Here is a 25,424-nt window from a genome sequence, read left to right as displayed (position 1 = left end):
AAAAAGGTAATTTTTAAATATTATATTTTAGAGAATACCCAAGATAAGAGAATGCATATATACACTAAAAGGCATGCACAAAAATGATCATAGCCATTTTATTCATAATATTCAAAACCCAGAAACAATCCAAATGTCGATAACAACAGGATAGAGAAATAAATTGCTACAAAATCATATAATGAATCCACAGGAATAAAACAGAGCAAACTACCATTACACGCAACAACATGTAACACAAACATAATGATGCGCAAATGAAGGTAGATACGAAAATCTACATATGGTGTGATTACATTTCCATGAAATTAAAGACAGGCAAATATACTGTTTAGAACTCAGATAGTGGTTACTTTGTGTGTGGGGTGGGTACTGCCTTGGTACGTGCATGAAGGAGCTTTCTGAAGGGGTGGACTGTTCTGTATCTTGGTCAAAGCGGTAGTTACATAGACACATATGAATATGTAAAAACTCATCAAGCTTGTGTACTTCAATGTACGCATAACTCAAAAATACTTTTTTATACTAAAAAAATTTAAGAGTAATAATTTGGGGGAATTACTCAAATTTAAAGAATAAAAACACCATGCTCATTTTATGTTCAAAAAAAATTTGTTTTTAAATAATTAAAACATTTGTAACACATTAAAAAATTATCAGTTCCATGGGAAGAGCTGGGCAAAGTGTCTATATTGAAAAGTTTGAAAGTAAGAAAACAATCTCTTTGATCTATTTTAAAAGATTCCAATTATTTTAAAACGCAATGAATTTGAAAGTTAATCTATTCAACATACTAAGAAATTAGGTTATAATGCGGAATCCTTGAAAATACTGTTTCAAAGGTTCAGATTGACAAACACAAGTAACCATCATCATGAGAGTTGAAGGAGCATCACTTCTGAATCTAGAATCATTCCCCCAAGGCTGGTCTCCAAAATAATCAGATCCAAAAGCAATTCTCTGTCTGCCACATGAGCTAAGAAACAACAACTTGAGTCTGTTTCATTATTAACAGAGTTTTAGTTTACTTTTGGGATTCTGAGGGAGGAGAAAAAGTTATCAACAGAATGCAGTTTTTCGGCCTCTGCACTGTGGACCCATGTTGCACATCCAGAAACCTGCACTGGTTTAATCACCATCATGCCCCCTCACCTTCAGAATTCTGAGTCTTCAAATAATGAATTCAAAAACTCTATCTCAGTGCTTTATTATTACTAAAATTTAGTTTTAAACATCCAATTCTTTGATACAAATCAAGCAATTTAAAATTAATCTGGTAAATACAGTTTTCTTTCTGCATTATTCTGATTAAATATCGTACATTTACTTTCCAGTACTAGATTACTCTTAAAAATGTGCTTTTACTACAACACACAATCATTGGCAAACAACTACAACAAAAAAATCCGAATACACAATTTTTTCCATCTGAATTCCCTAATTTCTTACCAAAAGGAGGTCAAAATTGGAATTTAGGTGTTTTGAACCTACGTAAAGTTGACCTTTCACTGAATTCAGTAAAAAACTGAGATAAAAGCTGAGAAAGGAATCTAATCACTTTATTTCATCCATATTAATTTCTCCAGTCAGCGTTAATAACAAAACTAATAAAGAAATGGATCCTGCATTTCAAATTTTCAGTGCTACAATGCTTACTCAATATTCTATTCCAACTCATTCTAACCAAATACTGATATACTTACTCTTGATGTGTTGTGCAAAATTTAGCAAGCCGTTCAAAATCTTCACCATTAAATCCTTTTTCTGAATTCCTTAGAGACGTAACTGTATGTGGTTGTGCAGTTTTCCATTTTGTTTCTAAATTTAAAATATTTATTAGTCACTGGCTATCACAAAACATATCTGGGAGGGGAAAAATAGTTAATGCACCATTGATAAGGATTAGCATGCAAAATTATCTTCTCAAACAACCCAAAAGTTAACACAGTTAGAAATAGCTAAGCAACTGCTTTTCAATATAAGTAAATATTATCCCAGAGACTAAAGTAGCCAGTAGGGCATGCAAAGGCATCAGAAGAAACGCAAACAGCTACTTCAGTGCTCTTTTCTTGGCCCTGATATGAAGAGAGAAAATTTTTCTCACAATGACTTAGACTTGTGGTAAAAATGTTACTTTTTGGGTAACATTAACTTGACTGTAGAAACATTTATTTCCTGATTTACAAAACCCAGTACAGTTAACTTTCCAGATAGCAATCTGTTAGACTGCAGATAATTCCACGTTTTACATTAGTCTGTACTCACCCCACTGTTCTTGAATGGCAGAAAGATTTGCGAGCAACTGCTCATGATACAATCGTTCAAGCTGAATGAATTTCATTGCTTTCTCATCTGAACAAAAAATTTGAGGAAAATAGAAATCCAGACTATTGACATTTAGCCCCATAGTTAAAGAAGGATGTTCTATATAAGTTGAGATATTTGAAGCTTACCAAAAAATGAGAGTACTCTAAATATTTTTAAATTTAAACAAATCTTAAGTAAGGTGTCTGGGTTTTGAAGTAGGTAAATTTTAGCGTAGCCTATTATGGAGTAGCTCCTTGGGTTCCATTCTATAAGCAAACAGTAGAAACTAAAAGAAAGTTTTAATGCTCAATGCTCAAGGAATGCCTGCTTGCTGATACATCTCAAGCAGAGTCAATTTAACATAATTTAATTGGAAATAGGACCCATAAAGAATCCTGGAATCTGTTTCCCTTTTTTCTGCTCCTTAAATTACTTTCTGTCAAGCAACTATGTTACTCTTTAGTCAAATGTGTGTTTCTGATTGTAACTGACCTTGATCCTTTACTTACTTCTCACTGAATGCTTTTCTCCCACAAAACCAAAGGATTATATGCCTAAACAAGGACAGAACAAAACCTCACATGGATCTTTCGTAAAAATTTAATTAACTTGCCACACTGATTTTCACAATTATGTGAGTCTACCTTTTTGTAGATTTTCTTATAAACGTCTGCCTTCTCCATCTGTATCACACATTTAGCATCATATCAGGTTGTAATAAATTGTCCAACTGTCTGCCTTCCTTTGGGCCATGTTCTAAATGTTGACCCAGAAAGACGAAAGAGAAAAACTCACTGATCAGCTTTTCGTCCTTCCTATGATCAGTCAGAGATTCAGTTCTCTCTCATATGTAGCCTTAAAGATATGCCAGGGGTTATAAAAGAGGCCAGGGAAAAGCAGAATAATTCCACTTTCCTCTGTCCATGACTTAAAGTATACCTGTGTTTATCAAACTTTACTGAATATAAAAATTATCTGAAAAACTTACTAAAATACAGATTCATGGCTCGGATCTCCAGAAGCTCTGATTCTAAGGCCCATGAATTTGCATACCTAGGAAGCTCCCGGGATGCTGATGCTGGTCTGCACTGCACTACATCATACTTACTATTTGGTTAAAACAAACAAAAAGGAGTTCTAGCTTCATTTCCACTAGAGTTAGGTTTCCTACATACTTAGCAATAAACTGCCATTGTCTGAAGTTGTTACCACACTTTGCTCAACAGGGTTCAGTGTGATAACTGCTTATCCCTCGATCTGCTCAGAGATGTGGCGAAAGTCAACAGAGCGAGGAGGAAAAAGACATCACACAAATGGGGAAAAACAGATGCTTATGATACATTCTTTCTGTACAGAATATATTGGGCCATCCCTCAAAAAGTAAAACTGAGGGAAGAAATCTTTCCCATACAAAAGTTAACATACAGTCTCACTTGGCAGTATTTATTCTGTTTATTACTAGTGAAGAATTCAATCTTCCCTTTGCAGATACATAGTTGAAATAAGACAGTCACAAGATTTACTGTGTCTAACATGCTGGACAGGCTCTACAATATGAATATTACTTGGCTTGTACTTCTGTTTAATTCAAAAGAAAGAAAATCCAATGGATTTTTAAATTACATTTTTAGGCAATGTGCTTTTTTCCCCTTCCCAAACAGAAATATTTAGATTTTGGTAAAATTAAGGCTTATTTCTGGAAGGTCACATTTGAGTGGTTCTAGAGAATTTCCTGGAGTGACAGAAAATTCTCACATCTTGCTTTCTGAGGTGTTTCCATGAGCATGTACAACTGTTAAAATCCACAGAAAATGAAAGATCTATACATTTTATTGCATGTAAATCTCAATTTTTTAAAATGGGCAGTTCTCCAAGAGTTCTACGAATTTCTTCCTGTAATTAAGAAAAGGATACAGTCCTCCTCCTGGAAATAGGACTCTGCTATCTGTTAAAAAAAACCAAAAAACAGAGGAAGTTAAATTAACATTTGGACGAAAAGCCAAATTTGGAAGAAATCAAGACCGTGAGGTTCTGAAAGCCTTTGATATCAAACTAAGAGAACTCCTATTTACCTACATTCACCAGTCCAGAAGAAATCCTGTGTAGGCACAGGGCACACTTCTGAAGTCACTTCTCTCAACAGAGCAAACACACACATTCTTTGGTCTTTATACAACTTCACTCTTCCTACTCTGTTTCAAGTTAAAGCAAACTTCACCAGTTCATTAGAGTTTAGAAGAACTCTAAAGAACAAGGAAAATGCTACAGAGGCTTATAAAGGTATAACATGAGTGAAAGAATGACTTTATTGTCAATTAAAAAGTTGAAATATGTCATGTCACAGGAGACCTTAAAACCCCATTGATTTCATTTATATTCTATGAACTACCTCATGGGACACTGACTTTTGGATCTGTTTTGATATTTCAGAAAAGGCTGGGCCAAGTGCTAAGAGCTGAGCAACGAAGTCTGGAATATACACAAAGTGCCGCAGAGAATAAAGGGCTCTGGATGGGAGCCAGAGACTCAGCATCTGGTGCCAGTCGAGGCTGATCACTGACCAGATTCGTTCTAAGGCACTTTTAAATTTAAAAATTCTTTGATTCTAAAAATATTGGAATGCTTAATTTAGATTTTTATTTAGATACAGCATTTATAAATAGAATAGTAAAACAAATTGTTTTGAGAAATATCTGCATAAACTGACTGTTCTCATATTTAGAATGATTCATATCAAAACTTTATACTTTTAAAGCAGTTTCCACTGATTCTTACTAAACTCCTAGTAAAAAAAAAAAAAAAGGTGTTCCATTTATAGATCCTTATCTCCATTTTCCAGGTAGCTGCTGCTGCAAAGAGCAATAAAGTACTGTCAAACCTATGAACTAGCACTAAGAAGGAATGGTTTTTCCAAATCCCACAGTGGAAACAGCATAGTTTCAAAGGAAAATATGTGCCTAGCTTAAAATTTAATCTACAGACCTAACGTTTTTCTATAAGCAACACAGATGACTGGACTCAATGACCTCTCTGTAAATTTTTAGTTTAATCTAAAGTTTCATTCCATACTTCTTTTCTACTCTGAGGACTTTGCAAAGGATAAATTGATTTTCAAGATTCTGCTTGTCTTTTACTAGCTAACTGTTCTAATAGTATGTTGTAACAGTACTAGTCTGAACCAAATCAAGTTATCAGTATTCAACCATTTTTTTACCTACAAAATGAGAATTTCATATACTGGAACCAGTAGTGTGCTGATAAATGTTTATTTAATAATCAGCTTCAGAGTGTTGAGGAGAGCTCTGATTTTTAGTGTTTGTTCATTTCTGTGGTGTCAATACTCCCATCATAGCCAATTTCAAGCTACCAACATGACGGATGTCACCAAATATGGTTCTCATGAGGTGGGACTAGCCGGATCCAGCACATCACTGGGTTACACATAAGGGAAATCAAGGACATTTCATCTACAAACTACCAGTGAAAAATCTATGGCATGGCATAGATTTCCCTACTACACTGACATGACATATAGTTTCAGGTTGCCCATTAAGACTAATGTCAGGCTCTTCAAAGCTATTCTCCTTGCCTTTTTGCATCTGTGCATCACTGGCACATAGTTATTTATAAACAGCTCTTATTTAAGAAGCTTTGATAGGGTCCATACCTATTCTGAACCAGGTTTTCTGGCACTACATAAGTATATAGCTCAGTTAGCTTTCAGGTTTCTGTTGCAGTTCCAATACCATGAAAACAACCTTGAAGACAGAGTCATGAAACCCAATGCCTCAGAAGTAAAAGGCATTTCCAGGTAAAAGGGCAACTTGAAAAAAATATATATATAGGGTATTCCCCCTATACAAACCTAACCCTGGCAAGTCTAGCAGGGCAAGAGAAGATGTGATTTTCTTTGATGTCCCATATGTGTAAATCTGGGAGGCAGCCTAGTAGAGTAGAAAAAATGTAGGGTTTGGAGGTAAATAACCTGACTGTGTTCTAGTCCAAGCTTTGCCATTACCAGCTGTGATCTGGACATGTCATCTGACCTCTCAAGCCTCAGCTTCCTTATCTGTAAAACAGGGACAATAATACCTACAACTCCATGAGACAAAGCTGCTGTAAGGATTAGATGAGAGACTGTATTTAGCATAGCACCCAGCACCTAGCAGTAAATGCTTAAAAAGGTTTTTGAGTCTGAGTCTGAATCAGAAGAAGATGCAGAGTAGAATCATGTGGAAAAGTAATTTGAAAATCACTTTGGGAGGGCAGCAGTTTTAAGGTTATCCTGGTTGCAGGCTTCTTTTACCTACCAGGAACAAAAAAAAGGGAATTAGGAAGGTATATCTTTTGGCCATAGTCTCACAGAGTGGCTTCAAGGATCTCAGTGGATCCACTTCCTGCCTGGCTCTGACACTAGTTTCAGTAAAAGCCCACTGACCATCTATGTCACAGCACTTGATGTCTTTCTTTTCACTTCTATATGAAAACCTTACAAGTTCATGCCTTCAGTCATATACTTAAAGCTAACCTGCAGTCATATTAACTAAGTCGGTGTATGAAAGATTACTCATACCCAGGAACAGGAACTTTTAAACAGAATCTTTAAGAGTTCCAAGAGCTAAAATACAAGTATATAGCTAAGTAATTGTTCATATTTCCAATGGCCTTTAGCACATATGTATCCATATAATATCACCTTAAAAATAATTGTCCCCAAATTAGTTCTCCCTCTTTAATTCTTTATTTCTGTTAATGGTATTACCATCCTTTCAAAGCATACATCCTACAGTTACCTCTGACTTCTCTTTCATCCCCTTTCAACTATCTACACCAAGTCCCACTGATTCTTCCTTCGGAAGAGTTCAAATTTATCCTTCTCCATATCCGCTGTCACCACCTTAACAGAGATACTTTCCTCATCCTATGCTTGAATTATCAATGTCTTTTTTTAGTTCTTATGTTTGTCAACATTAGGCACGCATTTGGTTTAAGGAGTCCAACAGCTCTCTAAGTGTGTTAAGAAAGCCTCTGCTCCTCTTGCCCTATACCCTTTCTTCAGGGGCAAGCACTTAGATTTCTTTCACCTGTTTTTTGTTTTTTTCCCCCTAACTTCTGTATCTCTAAACATTATGGTTATACTTGCTATTTCCAGTTTTTGCAGAAGATGAGGATTGAGTCCTTTGCTCCTCCACTACGCTAACCCTACAAACACACACACTTTCTCTCACATGCTCACCCTGGCCACACTGTTATATTGTAGTAATGGGTAGATAAACATTTAATGTTTACCTTAGCATGAACCAAACTATTATTATGTTTCCTTTCCTGAAAACTTTTTGTTTTCCATGGAGTTACTTTTTTTCTTTTCCTTTTTTTTTGTGTGTGTGTGTGTGTGCATAGTTTTCCAAGCACTTCTCACTTACACAACTCCAAACACTCCATCAAGAGTCTAAATTTCTCTCAATATACTGAGACACATCAAATGTTCAGAAACAAGAAAATGATTTAAAGCCTCTCTTCAGACTCTTCTGATCTGGTTTAAATAGGACAGGTTACCCTCTTCTTTCCTGGTACATAGCTGTCATCTAATCTCCCTTCACCTAGAGATTCCCTTCACCTCTCTCCTGGGTAACATCCCTAATTTCCTGGATCTCACATCTTCCTATTCTTTGGTTAACTCTCTTGTTTGGGTGGAGCACGTTCTCTAGTGGCTTCCTGAGAAAGGGAAGAAAGGAGATACTAAAGACCCTGCAGTAGGAACAGCCTTGGTCTGTCTGAGGAGGTGCTAGGAGGCCAGTGTACCTTGAAAGGAGGGAAGAAGAAGGAGAGTTTTAGCAATTAAGATCTAAGAGGTAACAGGGCCAGATCACACAGGGTCTGGCAGGCCATGGTAGGGGTTTTGGCTTTTACTCTGAGTGAGAAAGGAAGCCACTGGAGGGCTCTGAGCAGAGGGGCGACATGATCTGACTTACATTTTATCTGGATCACAGAGACTGCTGTGTAGAGGGAAAAAAAAAAACAACTAAATGGAGGTAAGAGTGAAACGAGGAGGTTTGTACAGTGAAGAGTTTAATTCAGGAATCCAGGTGAGATTTGATGGTGTCTTGTACTGAGATGGCAGCAATGGAGGAGGTAAGAAGAGATCAGATTCTGGATATATTTTGAAGTAGGTCTGTAGGTCTTGCTGACTGGATTTGGATGTGGGGAAAAGAAAGTGAAAGATGACTCCAAAGTATCTGGTCTCAGCGACTGGAGGGATGGACTTGCCATTTAACAAAAGGGGGAAGATTAGGGAAGCAGTAGATTTGGCAGAAAAATAAAAGTTCAATTTTGGACATCTTAAGTTTGAAATGCCCATTAGACATCTCAGGAAGCTGGATATCTAATTCTGGAGTTCAGAACTGAATCCTGAAGCACTTGAATGTTTAAAAACTAGTAAAATTTGGAGGACTCAACAAGGAGCCAGAGAAAGCACAGCCAATGAGGTAGGAAGTAAAAACTAAGAATGAAGGCTCCCAAAAGGCAAATAAAGAAAATGTTCCAAAATAGAGCATGTGATCAACTTGTCAAAGCTGCTAATAGCTCCAGCAAGATGAAAACTTAAGACTGACCACTGGATTTGACAACAGGGAGGTTACTCGTGACTTTTACAAGGCAATTCTGGTGGAGCAGTGGGGACCAAAGCCAGACTGCAGTGAGTTCGAGCGAAAACTGGGTATGCAATGTTACCTAAGCAGAATTCTTGCCCCAAATGTTTTAACCTGAATCAAATCATAAGAAATAATAAGACAAATCCTAAGTATAGGACATTATACTAGAATTCTTGGGCTTTTCATAAGTGTCAATGTTATGAAGTTTAAAAAAAAAAAAAAAGCCAGGCAATTATTCTGGATTACAAAAGACTAAAGAATCTCGACAACCAAATGTACTATGTGCTTCTTCACTGGATCCTGGATTAGGGGAAAATTACTCATAAAGAACATTTGTGGAACAATTGGAGGGCAACCTAACTATAGGCTGTATACTTAATAATATTGTATCAATGTCTAATTTCTTGGAGTTGATAATGGCACTATAGATATGTAAATGTTCTTGGGAAATACATGTGCAAGTAATTAGGGATGAAGTGATATAATGCCTGAAGATTACTTTAAAATGTTTCCATAGAAAACATGTGTGTGTGGCGGGGCGGAGGGCAGGGGAAGGAGAGCAAAAACTTGGCAAAATGTCAACAACTGGTGAATCCAGGCGAAAGGCACAGTGTGAGGTGCTAGGAATTACTGAAACATATAAAACATCACTCCAGGGGCCGGCCCCATGGCCGAGTGGTTAATTTCACATGCTCCGCTTCGGCGGCCCACGGTTTCACCAGTTCAGATCCTGGGCAAGGACATGGCCACCACTCATAAAGCCATGCTGAGGCAGCATCCCACATGCCACAACTAGAAGGACCCACAACTAAAATATCCAACTACCTACTGGGGGGATTTGGGGAGAAAAAGCAGAAAAGAAAAAAGATCGGCAACAGTTGTTAGCTCAGGTGCCAATCTTAAAAAATAACAACAACATCACTCCACCTCTCCCCAAGTTGAGTCTCCCCTGGGAGGTGAGAGGACATTTTGTACTCTTGGGTTGAGGAGGGCAGCTATCAGCTGACTCCTGCAGCCCTGATGTCTCTGTTTACTGCAGGCTTCGGCATCTCTTTGCTGATTCCCAGCCTTCATTTCTCACAAGCAATCTTTGAATTAGTGACAGTGAAGACATAGTTATAATGCTTAATATTTATTTGGCTTTTACTGTGCACCAAGCACTATGTTAAGTGCCTTTACATGCGTTAGCTCATTTAGTCCTTTACAACTTTATGGAAGAAGAAACTGAAAGTCACTTAGCTTGCTCGTGGTAGAGCCGAAGCCCATACTTATAAACCACCACACTAAGCTCCTCTGCCAGGAGGACAGATTGCTGTGATATTTAAGAAGCATAACCTACAGGATTCAGCAGACTGATATGTTCCTGGGAGACAGAAGTGGAATTTTACTTTGAGACATAAAAAATGAAATAATCTTCAGGTCTGATCAAGTTATCATATTCCTGCTTAAAAATGTGATTTTCTACTCTATCTGCTTTGGGTGTAGGATCACCTGCCAGTAGAAAAGAGCATTCTTCTCACCTTTAATGTAACAACAGCCCAGTGACATAAACTCTTTGAAAAGATTTGACTACACTTGCTATTTACATCTTTACTACAAATGTCTTTTTTTCTAACTTTTTATTGAAATGCTACAGGAGAGTTCAAAGAATAGTAAAATTATTGGCCATATACCTTTCACCTAGATTTGGCAATTGTTGACATTTTGCCAAATGTGCTTTCTCTCTCTGTCTTTCCCTCTCTTACATATATATATATATATATATATATATATATATTTTTTTTTTTTTGGTGAGGAAGATTATCCCTGAGCTAACATCTTTTGCCAACCTTCCTCATTTTGCTTGGGGAAGACTGTCCCTGAGCTAGCAGCTGTGCCAGTCTTCCACTATTTTTTTTTTTTAAAGATTTTTTTTTAAATTTTTTTCCTTTTTCTCCCCAAAGCCCCCCAGTACATAGTTGTATATTCTTCGTTGTGGGTCCTTCTAGTTGTGGCATGTGGGATGCTGCCTCAGCGTGGTTTGATGAGCAGTGCCATGTCCACGCCCAGGATTAGAACCAACGAAACAATAGGCCGCCTGCAGCGGAGCACACGAACTTAACCACTCGGCCACGGGGCCAGCCCCCCAGTCTTCCTCTATTTTGTATGTGGGATGCAGCCACAGCATGGTTTGATGAGTGGTGTGAAGGGCCACACCGGGGACCTGAAAGCTCAAACCCTGGTCCGCTGAAGAGGAGTGCATGAACTTAACCAGCACACCACCAGGCCAGGCCCCCTCTCTCAAATATTTTTTCCCACTGAAATATCTTAAGTAAGTTGCAGGTATTATGTCACTTCACTCCTAAATATTTGGCAAATGTATTTCCTAAGGACTGCAATACTCTCCTACATAACTTACAATTGAATTATCAACCTCAAGAAATTAGACATTGATGTAATAATATTACTTAATTCAAATTTCTCCCACATTGTTCCAAAAACAGATGCATTGAATAGAATAAACAAATTCCAGCCCCAGAACTATAAGGAACTTGCTTTGTGAGGGAGTCTCAGTTTCCTCATTTGTAAACAGATTATGCTAATAGTGACCTCTTTAGATTGTCCAGGGAATGAAATAACACTAAGTGTGAATACCCTTTGCAAACTCAACCCACTGTACAAAAGGCTGGCTGAAAGATTAGAAAGCTGCCTTGGTGTTGGTGCTTCTCAACTATGGCAAGTTAGTAACACTTTAGAGGTCAAAAAGCAGTATACGTTTTCTCAAAGGCATTCTTCAAGTCCCCAAAGGAGGTAATATACATTTGTAAGAATAAACATTTCCTGCCTTGGGACAAAAGATGTTTTACTTTTTTTTTTTTAAAGATTGGCACCTGAGCTAACAACTGCTGCCAATCTTTTTTTTTTCCTGCTTTTTTCTCCCCAAATCCCCCCAGTAAATAGTTGTATATTTTAGTTGTGGGTCCTTCTAGTTGTGGCATGTGGGACGCCGCCTCAACGTGGCCTACTGAGCGGTGCCATGTCTGCGCCCAGGATCCAAACCTTGGGACGCCAAAGCGGAGCGTGCAAACTTAACCAATCGGCCATGGGGCTGGCCCTATATATTTTACTTTTTAAAAAGTAAAAATTATTCACTGCATATTGCAAAAATGAAAATGAAACAGAAATAAATGAAATAAAAAGTCATGCTTTTTCTATTCCCATATACCAGTTATTTTCATTTTAAGGGAAAATAAAACGCAGCTCATAAATATCCTAATTTTTCCTGGATTAACTCTTGTGTAAAAAAGCTTCCCCATCACTGTCTTAATGGCCTCCCAGTCTCCAGGCTCTTCATCTCCTACTTTACCCTCCCAATCATCAGAAGAGTTACTTTTCTAAACTTCAGATTTGATTCTGGCGCTCCCATACATAAAAAACTCCCAGTCTCTACAAGTAAGGCCTTAATGTCACCAGCTGTCCATCTCATTTCCCATCTCTTTTCCATCTTCATCTCCAACAACCTCTCAGCCATCCTTTGCAGATGCTGATCTAGATGAACTAGATTCTCTGCTCATCTAGTAAGTGCCTAGACATCTTGCAAATCCCGGCTCGAGAGTCGCCTTCTTTGTCCCTAATGCCTCCAGGACAGACTTCCTGACACATTTTGTGTTTTTGCTGAATCTTAAACATATGTCCACCCTAGCCTTAATACAGTCTTCTAGAATTATTTGTCTGTATTACTGTTGTTCCTATTCCACAGCGGCTCTCTTAAGGACATGCCTGTTTAAGTAATCTTCATTTTCCCAGTGTCTAGCATAGTTTTGGGCACCTAGTTGGTGCTTACTAAGTGCTTGCTACATTGACTTATTTATACACAGCTTATTCATTAAATCAATCAGCAATTGTTTGAACTACAGACTGATTATCCAAGGCCAATTGTGGCCACCAGTTAGTAATCTGCCAAATTTCCCACCAAGCCACTGATCCAGGGTCACCTTCTCCTGGGCTCACCAATCAATTATAGAGCATTGGATTTTAGATTGTTACAAACCTTAGTTCCAGGATTTTACTGAGGCTGGAAGTGAAGGGTTAAACATAGTACCTGATGAAGGCAAAGGGGAAGTGCTCTTGAATCCAACTGCTCAACTTCGCCTCGTATAAGTGAGAACAGAGACTGCAGAACTAGCTTCGGGGCTTCTGCTTGATCATTAGGATTTACTTCAGCAGACTCTTCGTCACCAACAGCACGTGTGGCTGCACTTACTATATGTTCTTGCATTAAAGGTGTGGTATCTCCTGAAGAAAGTTCTTTAAGAAGTAAATAAAATGCCTGTTAGGATAAATTTCCATCATGGTGGAACACCTAAAAAGAGTAATGCTTGCCACCCATAAAATTTTCAAATAAAACTAATTATATGAAACACACACTAGAAACCTTAAGTTCCTGTCCTGATTAAATTAAGATTGTGCTGACATCTGGTTGCCTCTATTAGCATACACATAAATAATTGTTTTTGCAGAATTATAATTAAGAGTATTAATAAAAAGAGATTTAGAGAAATGTATACAGGTTAAAACCTAACCAAAAACTTGATTCTCCCAAAGGAAAAATGGATTAGCTGTAATTTGAAGTCCTGGCTTGCCCAAAATGAAACAGAACTGAACAGGAAAGTAAACACTCTTATCATATGAAATGGCCAAAGAAGTTAAAGCCTTCCTATTTAAACTCTGATCTGATAACTTTAGAACTACTTCTGGATCCCAGGAGAGCAGTAGGAATTCAGATGCTAGAACTAATGGCCACAGAAACTTTTTTTCTAATAAAAAGAGGTTAAGAAACACAAAACATACCATTATAAGAAAGCATCAAATGACAAAGGAAGACAGTAAGAGAGGAAGAAAGGAACTATAAAACAGTCAGAAAACGATTTACAAAACAGCAATAGTAAATCTTTACCTATGAACAAATACTTTAAGTATAAATGGATTAAATTCTCCAATCAAAAGGCACAGAGTGGTTAAATGGATAAAAAAACAAGACCCAGGGGGCCGGCCTGGTGGTGCAGCAGTTAAGTGTACACATTCTGCTTTGGTGGCCCAGGGTTCACCAGTTTGGATCCTAGGTGTGGACACGGCACCGCTTGAGAAGCCATGCTGTAGTAGGCATCCCACATATAAAGTGGAGGAAGATGGGCATGGATGTGAGCTCAGGGCCAGTCTTCCTCAGCAAAAAGAGAAGGATTGGCAGCAGATGTTAGATCAGGGCTAATCTTCCTCAAAAAAAAAAAAAAAAAAAAAAGACCCAACAATATGTTGCCTACAAGAGACTCACTTTAGCTTTAGGGATACACATAGTCTGAAAGTGAAGGGATAGAAAAAGATATTCCACACACATGGCAACCAGAAGAGAGGAGTAGCTACACTTATATCAGACAAAATAGATTTTAACTTAAAAACTGTCAAAAGAGACAAAGATCATGATATAATGATAAAGGGGTGAATTCACCAACAGGATATAATAATTGTAAATATATATGCACCCAAATCACAGCACCTAAATATATAAAGCAAACATTAGCAGACCTGAAAGGAGAAAGAAACAGCAATCCAATAATAGTAGAGGACTTCAATAACCCAATTTCAGCTATGGATAGATTATACAGACAGAAAATGAAAAGGAAACTGAACTTGAACAACACTATAGACCAAATGACCTAAGAGAAATATATAAAACATTCCATCCAACAGCACCAGAGTGCACATTCTTATTAAGCACACACAGAATATTCTCCAGGATAGGTCATATGTTAAGCTACAATACAAGTTTTAGATTTAAGACAACTGAAATCTTATCAAGTGCCTTTTCTGACCCCAATGATAGATGCAGAAAAAGCATTTAACAAAATTCAATATCCTTTCATGATAAAAACTCTCAACAAATTAGGTATAGAAGGAATGTACCTCAACATAAGCCCACATCTAACATCATACTCAACAGTGAAAGGTTGAAAGATTTTCCTCTAAGGTCAGGAACAAGACAAGGGTGCCCACTCCCACCACTCCTATTCAATACAGTACTGAAAGTCCTAGCCAGAGCAATCAGGCAAGAAAAAGAAGTAAAAAGCATCCAACTCAGAAAGGAAGAAGTTAAATTGTTTCTGTTTATAATTGATATGATCTTATAAATAGAAAATCCTAATGACTCCACCAAAAAACTGTTAGACTTAATAAACAAATTCAATATAGTTGCAGGATACATAATCAACATACAAAAATCAGTTGTGTTTCTATACACTAGCAATAAACTATCTGAAAAAGAAATAAACAATCCCATTTGTTTATGGAATCAGCATCAAAAGCAATGGAATACTTAAGAATTAACCAAGGAGGAGAAAGAGCTGTACAGTGAAAACTATAAAACACTGATGAAAGAAATTGAAAAAGACACAAATAAATGGAAAGATATATGTTCATGGATTGGAAGAATATTGTTAAAATGTCCATACTACCCACAGCAATATACAGATTCAATCTAATTCCAAACAGAATTCCAATGGCATTTTTCAAAGAAACAGAAAAAAAAAATCCTAAAATTCATATGGAACCACAAAAGACCACAAATAGCCATGGCAATCTTGAGCAAAAAGAATAAAGTTGAAGGAATCACACTACCTAATTTCAAAATATACAAAGCTATAATAATCAAAACAGCAAGGGTACTGGCATAAAAAATACATACTGACCAACAGAACAGAAATAAATCCATGCATTTATGGCCAAGTGATCATCAAGGTGCCAGGAATACACAATGGGCAAGGGACAATCTCTTCAATAAATGGCATGCGTGTGCGTACACACACACACACACACACACACAGAGGAATATTATCCACCCATGAGCAAGAAGGAAATCCTGCCTTTTGTGACAACTTGGATGAACCTGAAGGACATTACGCTAAGTGAAATAAGCTAGTCAGAGAAAGACAAATACTGTATTTCCTATTTATATGTGCAATCTAAAAAAAAGTCCAACTCACAGAAGCAAAGAGCATAATGGTGGTTACCAGGGGCTGGCGGTACAAGAGGGAAATGGGGAGATGTTGGTCAACAGGTACAAAGTTGCTATGGAGAATGAATAAATCTAGAGATCTAACATACAGGCATGACGACTATACTTAATAATACTCTATTGAACGCAGAAAATATGCTAAGAGAGTAAATTTCAGGTGCACTCACCACAATAAAATGGTAACTGTGAGTAGATGATGTGTTAATTAGCTTGACTGTAGTAATCGTTTCACTATGTACATGTATATCAAATCATCATGTTGTACACATTAAATATACAATTTTTATTACAAAACATATAAATTAATAAAAAAATAAATGTAGAATATCATTCTGAACAAGGTTGTTCATTATTTCAAAAACTGAAGGTAAGGTTACCTGACAAATACAAGCATTTACTACTTCCCCTTCCCTCAATATTTATTTTAACCACTGTTAATATTTTACATAAACTGTGGATTGCATAAACTGCGGCATATTAGAGTTTGAGGCAAGAAAATAACTGAACGGGCTTGCAAGAAGAATTCAAGAAGCAACATGCCAAACCAAAGAGCAGGTTTCTGTTTCTGACACTGTCAAGCTTTCAGGAAAATAATTTTACCATGGTTTAAATAAACATATAGGAGAGGCAGAGCAAAATGGCGGGGTGAGCCCACCCGGGACTCTCTCCCCTCCAAAGTACAACAAAGGACTGAAAAAAAACCCCCTGAATTTCAGCTAATGAACCTAATGCCAGGACTCAGAGACCTACAGTATCAAAAGACAGAGGACAGAGCCCCTGCTGCCCGCCTCGGAGGAGCTGGAACCAGGTAGGAGAGAACATTGCTCCCTGCCCTAGAAACCGGGACCACCGCGCAGGTCTGGGAAGGAGCGGGGGAGGGGCCACGCAACCAGGGGATCTTCTAGGACTTCCGCCGCCAGTACAGTGGAAACCTGCTGATGGGGGAAAGCTTCCGTGCAGGGGGACACCATAAACCCTGGGCCACGGGAGACCAGAGAACAGAACTGATCGAATCCAGAACGGGGGGCGAGAGAAATGCGCCCCCCCCCCCCCCCCCGCGGCAAACTGCACTGGGCGCCGCCATCTTGCCCGAAGGCGGAGAGCTCACAATGCATGGCACTCGACCCCCATCTAGTGGTGACAGGCTGTAACTGCAACCAAATTCTACCACCATGCGAAAAAAACACTCCTCTACCATCCAGCAATTTATAAAAGCCCCTGACCAGAAGGAAAACAATAAAAACACAGAATTAAGTCCTAAGGACTTAGAAATAGGTAAACTAAGTGAAAATGAGTTCAGAGCAGCTACAATAAAAAAACTCAATGAGGTAGAGAGAAAGATAGAGAAACAAGCCGAGTTCTGGAGTTACTTCACAAGAGAGATTGAAATTATAAAGAAGAATCAAACAGAATTGCTAGAGATGAAAAACACAATGGAACAGATAAAACAGAATACGGATTCCCTGAATGCCCTGGTAGACTCCATACAAGAGCAAATTAGCATAATCGAAGATAGACAGGCTGAATGGCTCCAGACAGAGGAAGAAAGAGAACTAAGGATTAAAAGGAATGAGGAAAGTATTAGAGAGAGAGCAGATTCAATGAGGAGAAAGAATTTAAGGCTCATAGGAATTCCCAAGAACGTAGAAAAGGAAAATGGAGCAGAAAGTGTGCTTAATGAAATTATAGAAGAGAACTTCCCAAATCTAGGGATTGAGGGAGAAAAGTGTGTAGAGGAAGCTTTCAGATCTCCTAGATTTGTGAATGTAAAAAGACCTACTGCAAGGCATATAGTAGTACAAATGGCAAAAATGAATGACAAAGAAAGAATACTCAGGGCTGCAAGACAAAAGAGAATTACCTACAAAGGAGCTCCTATCAGACGTTCAGTGGAGTTCTCTACAGAAACCTTACAAGCTAGGAAAGAATGGAGTGACATATTCAAAGCTTTAAAAGATAAAAATCTTCAGCCAAGAATACTCTATCCAGCAAGAATATCCTTCAGATATGAGGAAGAAATTAAATCTTTTCCAAACAAAAGTTAAAGGAATTTGTAACCAAAAGTCCTCCACTACAAGAAATCCTCAAGAAGGCTCTCATACCTGAAAAAAGAAAAAAAGGAAGAAAAGGGTCACAAACCACAGAGTAGGGAGACAGATAAATAGAACCAGAATAGGATAGCAAATATTCAACTATAGCATTAGGATAAAGGGAAGGAAACTACCAAAGCAAAGACGATCTTATCACTCTAACTATAAACTCATAACTCAAGTTGGAATAATAAATGAAAATAATAATTTAGGAGGGGAAGAGCAAAGGGACTAAATTAGTCTAGGCCAAGTAAGTAAGAGACCACCAGAGAATAGACTATATTATACATGAGATTCTAAACACAAACTTCAGGGTAGCCACTAAACTAAAAAAACAGAACAGAGCCACAAAACATAAATCAGGAAAAATCTAAGAAACCCAGCATAAGAAACTGCAGTATCAAATGGGTAGTATAAAGCAAACAGGGAGAGAAAAGTAGGAAAGCCAGATAATGAGCAACAGATTGACAGCTTTAAGTCCACATGCATCAATAATCACTGTCAATGTAAACGGATTGAACTCTCCAATAAAAAGACACAGAGTGGCAAAATGGATTAAAGAACAAGATCCAACAATTTGTTGCCTCCAGGAAACACACCTCAGCCCCAAGGACAAATACAGGCTCAGAGTGAACGGGTGGAGGACAATACTTCAAGGTAATAGCAAGGAAAAAAAAGCAGGTGTTGCAATTCTTATATCACACAAAGTGGATTTCAAAATAAGACAGGTAAAGAGAGACACACAGGGACAATATATAATGATCAAAAGGACACTTCATCAAGAAGAAATAACGCTTATAAATATCTATGCACCCAACATAGGAGCACCAAGGTTCATAAAGCAACCATTAACAGACCTAAAGGAAGATGTTAAAAACAACACAATAATAGCAGGGGACCTCCACACCCCACTCACATCAATGGACAGATCATCCAGACAGAAAATCAACAAAGAAATAGTGGAGCTAAACGAAAAACTAAAACAATTGGACTTAATAGAGATATATAGATCACTTCATCCTAAAAAAGCAGAATACACATTCTTCTCAAGTGCACATGGAACATTCTCAAGGATAGACCATATGTTGGGAAACAAGGCAAGCCTCTACAAATTTAAAAAAATTGAAATAATAACAAGCATCTTCTCTGATCCTAATGCTATAAGGCTAGAAATGAATTACAAGAAAACAGCTGAGAAAGGCACAGAGATGTGGAGACTAAAGAATACACTACTGAACAAGCAATGGATCATTGCAGAAATTAAAGAAGAAATCAAAAAATACCTGGAAACAAATGAAAATGATAACATGCCATACCAATTCATACAGGATACAACAAACAAAAGCTGTATTAAGAGGAAAATTCATCGCAATACAGGCACACCTTAACAAACAAGAAAAATCCCAAATAAGCAATCTTAAACTACACCCAACTGAACTAGAGAAAGAAGAACAAATAAAGCCCAAAGTCAGGAGAAGGAGAGAAATAATAAAAATCAGAGAAGAAATAAATACTATTGAAACGAAAACCCCTATCCAGACTTACAAAGAAAAAAGGGAGAAAGCTCAAATAAACAAAATCAGAAATGAAAGAAGAGAAATAGCAACAGTCTCTGCAGAAATACAAGAGATTATAAGAGAATACTACGAAAAACTCTATGCTAACAGAATGGATAACCTAGAGGAAATGGATAAATTCTTGGACTCCTACAATCTCCCAAAGCTCACTCAAGAAGTAGCAGACAATTTGAACAGACCAATCACAAGGAAAGAGATTGAAACAGCAATCAAAAACATCCCAAAGAATAAAACCCGAGGACCAGATGGCTTCCCTGGGGAATTCTACCAAACTTTCAGAGAGGATTTAATACCTATCCTTTTCAAGCTATTCCAAAAAATTAGGGAGGATGGAACACTTCTTAACACATTCTATGAGGCCAACATCACGCTGATACCAAAGCCTGACAAGGACACTATGAAAAAAGAGAACAATAGGCCAATATCACTGATGAACATAGATGCAAAAATTCTAAACAAAACTTTGGCCACCAGAATTCAGCAATTCATCAAAAGGATCATACATCATGATCAACTGGGATTCATACCAGGGACACAGGGATGGGTCAACATCCACAAATCAATCGACGTGATACACCACATCAACAAACTGAGGAATAAAAACCACATGATCATCTCAATAGATGCAGAGAAAGCATTTAACAAGATCCAACAGCCACTTATGATAAAAACTCTGAACAAAATGGGCAAAGAAGGGAACGACCTCAACATAATAAAGGTCATATATGACAAACCCTCAGCCAACAGCATACTCAATGGGCAAAAACTGAGTGCCATCCCCCTGAAAAGAGGAATGAGACAAGGATGCCCTCTATCATCACTCTTATTTAACATAGTACTGGAGGTCCTGGCCAGAGCAATCAGGCAAGAAAAAGGAATAAAACGAATCCAAACAGGGAGGGAAGAAGTGAAACTCTCGCTGTTTGCAGACGACATTATCTTATATATAGAAAACCTCAAAGAATCCATTGGAAAACTCCTAGAAGTAATCAACAACTACAGCAAAGTTGCAGGGTATAAAATCATTTGCATAAATCAGTAGCATTTCTATATTCTAATAACGAGCTAACAGAAAAAGAACTCAAGAACACAATACCATTCACAATCGCAACAAAAAGAATAAAATATCTCGGGTAAATTTAACTAAGGAAGTGAAGGACCTATATAATGAAAATTACAAGGCCTTTCTGAGAGAATTGGATGACGACATAGGGAGATGGAAAGACATTCCATGTACATGGATTGGAAGAATAAACATAGTTAAAATGTCCATTCTACCTAAAGCAATCTACAGATTCAACGCCATCCCAATCAGAATCCCAAGGACATTCTTTACAGAATTAGAACAAAGAATCCTAAAATTCATATGGGGCAACAAAAGACCCCGAATTGCTAAAGCAATCCTGAGAAAAAAGAACAAAACGGGAGGCATCACAATCCCTGACTTCAAAACATACTATAAAGCTACAGTAATCAAAACAGCATGGTGCTGGTACAAAAACAGGTGCACAGATCAATGGAACAGAATTGAAAGCCCAGAAATAAAACCACACATCTATGGACAGCTTAGCTTCAACAAAGGAGCTGAGGGCATCCAATGGAGAAAAGAAAGTAAATGGTGCTGGGAAAACTGGAAAGCCACAGGTAAAAGAATGAAAATTGACCATTCTTTTTCACCATTCACAAAAATAAACTCAAAATGGATCAAAGACCTAAACCTGAGACCTGAAACCATAAGGTTTCTAGAAGAAAATGTAGGCAGTACACTCTTTGACATCAGTATTAAAAGGACCTTTTCGGACACCATGTCTTCTCAGACAAGGGAAACAATAGAAAGAATAAACAAATGGGACTTCATCAGACTAAAGAGCTTCTTCAAGGCAAATGAAAACAGGATTGAAACAAAAAAAACAACCCACTAAATGGGAAAAAATATTTGCAAGTCATATATCTGACAAAGGCTTAATATCCATAATATATATAGAACTCTCACAACTCAGCAACAAAAAAATCAAACAACCTGATCAAAAAATGGGCAGGAGACATGAACAGACATTTCTCCAAAGAAGATATACGGATGGCCAATAGGCACATGAAAAGATGCTCATCATTGCTGATCATCAGGGAAATGCAAATCAAAACTACACTAAGATATCACCTTACACCCATTAGAATGACAAAAATATCTAAATCTAATAGTAAGAAACGTGGGAGAGGTTGTGGAGAGAATGGAACCCTCATACACTGCTGGTGGGAATTTAAACTGTTGCAGCCACTATGGAAAACAGTATGGAGATTCCTCAAAAAATTAAAAATAGAACTACCATACGATCCAGCCATTCCACTACTGGGTATCTATCCAAAGAGCTTGAAGTCAGCAATTCCAAAAGTCTTGTGCACCCCAATGTTCATTGCAGCATTATTTACAATAGCCAAGACATGGAAGCCACCTAAGTGCCCATCAACCGATGATTGGATAAAGAAGATGTGGTACATATATACAAGGGAATACTACTCAGCTGCAAAACAGAACAAACTCATCCCATTTGCAACAACATGGATGGACCTTGAGGGAATTATGTTATGTGAAATAAGCCAGTTAGAGAAGGATAATCTCTGTATGACTCCACTGATACGAGGAATTTAAAAACGTGGACAAAGAGAACAGATTAGTGGCTACCAGGGGAAAGGTGGGGTGGGGGTTGGGCACAGGGTGAAGTGGTGCGCCTACAACACGAATGACAAACAATGTACAATTGAAATCACACAAGATTGTAACCTATCATTAACTCAATAAAAGAAAGTAAACATATAAATTGTTACACGTTAATAAATGGCAAGGAAAAGTTTTACCTCAGGCACATATAAAATTCAATAAGAAAACAACATTTAGCCATATTCTAGCTATATGGATTTTTAAACAGCTTAAAATGGACCTTAGGATAAAGAACTCATATGAGAAAATTCTCTATTGTCAAAGAGTTGGAAGAAGAATGACATGGAAACCAGGGCAGTCACAGGTTCCCAGCCTGCTTCCACTACTTATTAGCTGTACATGTGGCACGTTACTTCATCTCTTCATCCCCCACTTTCCTCACTGAAACACGGGTGCCACACTGTCTATCTCATAAGATTATTGTGGGAATTAAATGAGATAGTGCATGTAAAAGGTAGGTGTGCTCCCAAAACTTATCTTGAAAAGTGGTTTTACTGTCACTTGAATGCACAAGGTCACAGAAATCATAAAGTACTTCTGAGAGTCCTTTTTTTTTTCCACTTTGAAGAAAAACATTCAAAAGAAAGTGTAAGTAAAGCTAATAAAGCTTATATTCCTAATGTCAGGGTAAATAACAGGAATTATAAGAACTACATTGGAATACCAAATTGTTTATTATTCAACCATACTATACATTTGAACATGACTGAACTTATTTTTAATAAAGACAATAGTAAAGAAAATAAACATTAGCACAACCATGAGTACTCAGAAAGACTAGTAAGTCGTGAATTGATACCTTTACCTTACAATGTACTAAAACATTTAAAAGTAACACTAATAAAGCATTTATAATATAACATGGGAGCTTCAGTATTTTTCCATATGGATTTTGAAATAATTTTGATGTCATTCCTTTTGTTTGTCACGAGTCTCATAAAAGTTCTGCTTGAAAAAATAAATCTAATTATATATCATTAGTTAGTACTAAAATTCCTCTGATACACAAAAAGTTTTCTGGTAAAGACACATCTACAGTAAAGGAGAAAAGCCAAATCAAAACACATACTGCCACATGTAATTTCACCTTCACTACCAAGTCTCTTTCAATATAAATGAAGCTTTCTTTTGCCAGATATGAATCTATACATCTAGACAGGAACAAAAAATTGTATTTACCTTCATCTGTGAAAGTCTAATGAGTGACAGTTAAAACTCCCCATTAGGCAATTTGGTGATACTATTTATAAGGACATGAATAGGGTGACAGTCAAGTTCACAGGCCCTAACTTAAACACCTGTCAAGGCATCAAGCAGTAAAATGACCACCACAGTTTACATGTACCTATTGAGGCTTTATTCATTTTTCAAAATTATTTGTAATTACCTTGGGTCAGAGATTAGAGGAATTACCTTGATTGAGAGATTTTATTCAGTTTATCACACTACCTGAATTTGGTGTCAGTTTTGACACATATTTGTTTTATTCAACTTAGAATCTGTCTCTGATACTCATCAAGAGACATTTCACAGGAGAATATAGTAGTATCCTTTACCTTAAAACATTAAGAATGTACCGTGACATTATTCATATCATTTTCCTTTAATAATCTAGTTTTGATCTGCCTTTTGTGAAGATAACTAAGGGATACAATTGTTTCTCTGTGTGACAGGACAAACGATGTGACTAGATTATTTAAAGGCAAAATCTCACAGTTGGTACTTTAAGTAGTAATGAATCAAGCAAATGAAAAGCTGTCACATACAAAACAGGGATTGGAATGATGCTACATAGACGACATCAAGGCCTAGGTAGATACACCAGCAATGTTTATATCTAGGGTAAAATAATGAAAGTGATGCTGTAAGCTAAGCTGAAGGGGATGTTTGGGGATGGGAGAAAGGTTACTGAAAGCCCTAATACATTTCAAATACTGTACACTATCACTCAGAGTATAAGGACACTATCTTATGTGCAGGTTTTTGTGGCTTTAGAAAACAATCTGCCTTTGTTCATGCTGTTGCCTCTGCCTGGATGGTCAGCTTTTAAAGGGCAGGTGTATGATTCACCATTGTGACCTCAGCACTGAGCGCAGTGCCTGACACAGAGCAGGTACTCAAATACTTCCTGGAAAAAAGCTAATTAAATGTTAGCATGCATCATAGAGTATAGTACAGACCACATACACTAAGTTACTTGATTCTCACAACAACATTATAAAGTGGGTATTAGAAATTACAGATGAGGCAATTGAAATTCGTCAAAGAGATTAATTGAGAGCATGGGCTCTGAAGTCAGGCTGCCTGGGATTGAAGCCTAAATCGACTGCTTTCTAGTTTTGTGACTCTGTGCAAGTCAATCTCTTTAATCTTTAATTTCTCCACGTATTAAATGGGGATACTGCCTTATTATCATATGGACTCTCCTAAGAAATTACATTTGGGTAAGAAATAAAGCAAGAGGCCCTTCTATTTATCCACAATTCCATGGCCTGTCTTCTTTCAAATAAGAGCATTGAGTTTTTGGAAGAAAGATATTAGGAAACAAAACTATATTCACTGCTTTTACAAAAATAGTTTCCTTGACCCAGGTGTTGAAGGTCCCTTTCACTACATCGAGGTTGGATCAAAAAAGAATCTGAGGGAAAGTTAGAGTAGCATTCAGAGACAATTTCTGAAACAAAGCAAACTGCACCACTTCCCTTCCGAGTGCACCATCCATCCTTTCTCTGATTATGTTTCTTCTTGCTGAGGCTGGCAGGCAGGAATTGTTCTGAAGAAGCAAGCTGCCAACACACTCAGAGGAAAGGCATGTATGATAATGATTCTGTGGCAAATTATGGCAAGTCAAATATGAAACAGAATTCCTTTAAACACACTTTAAAATTCAGCAAAAGTGAGATAGCGTGGTGTAATGATTAGGCTCAGTCTGAAGTCAGACTATCTGGAATCAAATCCTGAGAGTGTTACTTATTAGCAATATAATATTGGGCAAGTTACTTAATCGCTCTGTGCTTCAGATTCCTTGTCTATAAA

The 25,424-nt window shown here is 37.4% G+C and overlaps 1 protein-coding gene across 2 annotated transcripts in view; it reads right to left on the bottom strand.

The window, feature by feature from the left end:
* The window catches only part of CNST (consortin, connexin sorting protein), a 114,074-nt gene that overhangs the window by 27,285 nt on the left and 61,365 nt on the right, over nt 1-25,424 (bottom strand). For both annotated transcript variants that reach the window (XM_046678334.1, XM_046678335.1), the window contains exons 3-6: nt 13,039-13,244; nt 4,222-4,252; nt 2,266-2,352; nt 1,704-1,818 (exon numbers count right to left, since the gene is read on the bottom strand). In XM_046678334.1, the coding sequence (XP_046534290.1) occupies nt 1,704-1,818; nt 2,266-2,352; nt 4,222-4,252; nt 13,039-13,244 (439 nt within the window). The remainder of the gene's footprint in view (nt 1-1,703; nt 1,819-2,265; nt 2,353-4,221; nt 4,253-13,038; nt 13,245-25,424) is intronic.

Source organism: Equus quagga, chromosome 12, assembly GCF_021613505.1.
Source record: "Equus quagga isolate Etosha38 chromosome 12, UCLA_HA_Equagga_1.0, whole genome shotgun sequence".
Lineage (NCBI taxonomy): Eukaryota > Metazoa > Chordata > Mammalia > Perissodactyla > Equidae > Equus > Equus quagga.
This window is presented reverse-complemented; position numbering and strand designations above follow the sequence as displayed.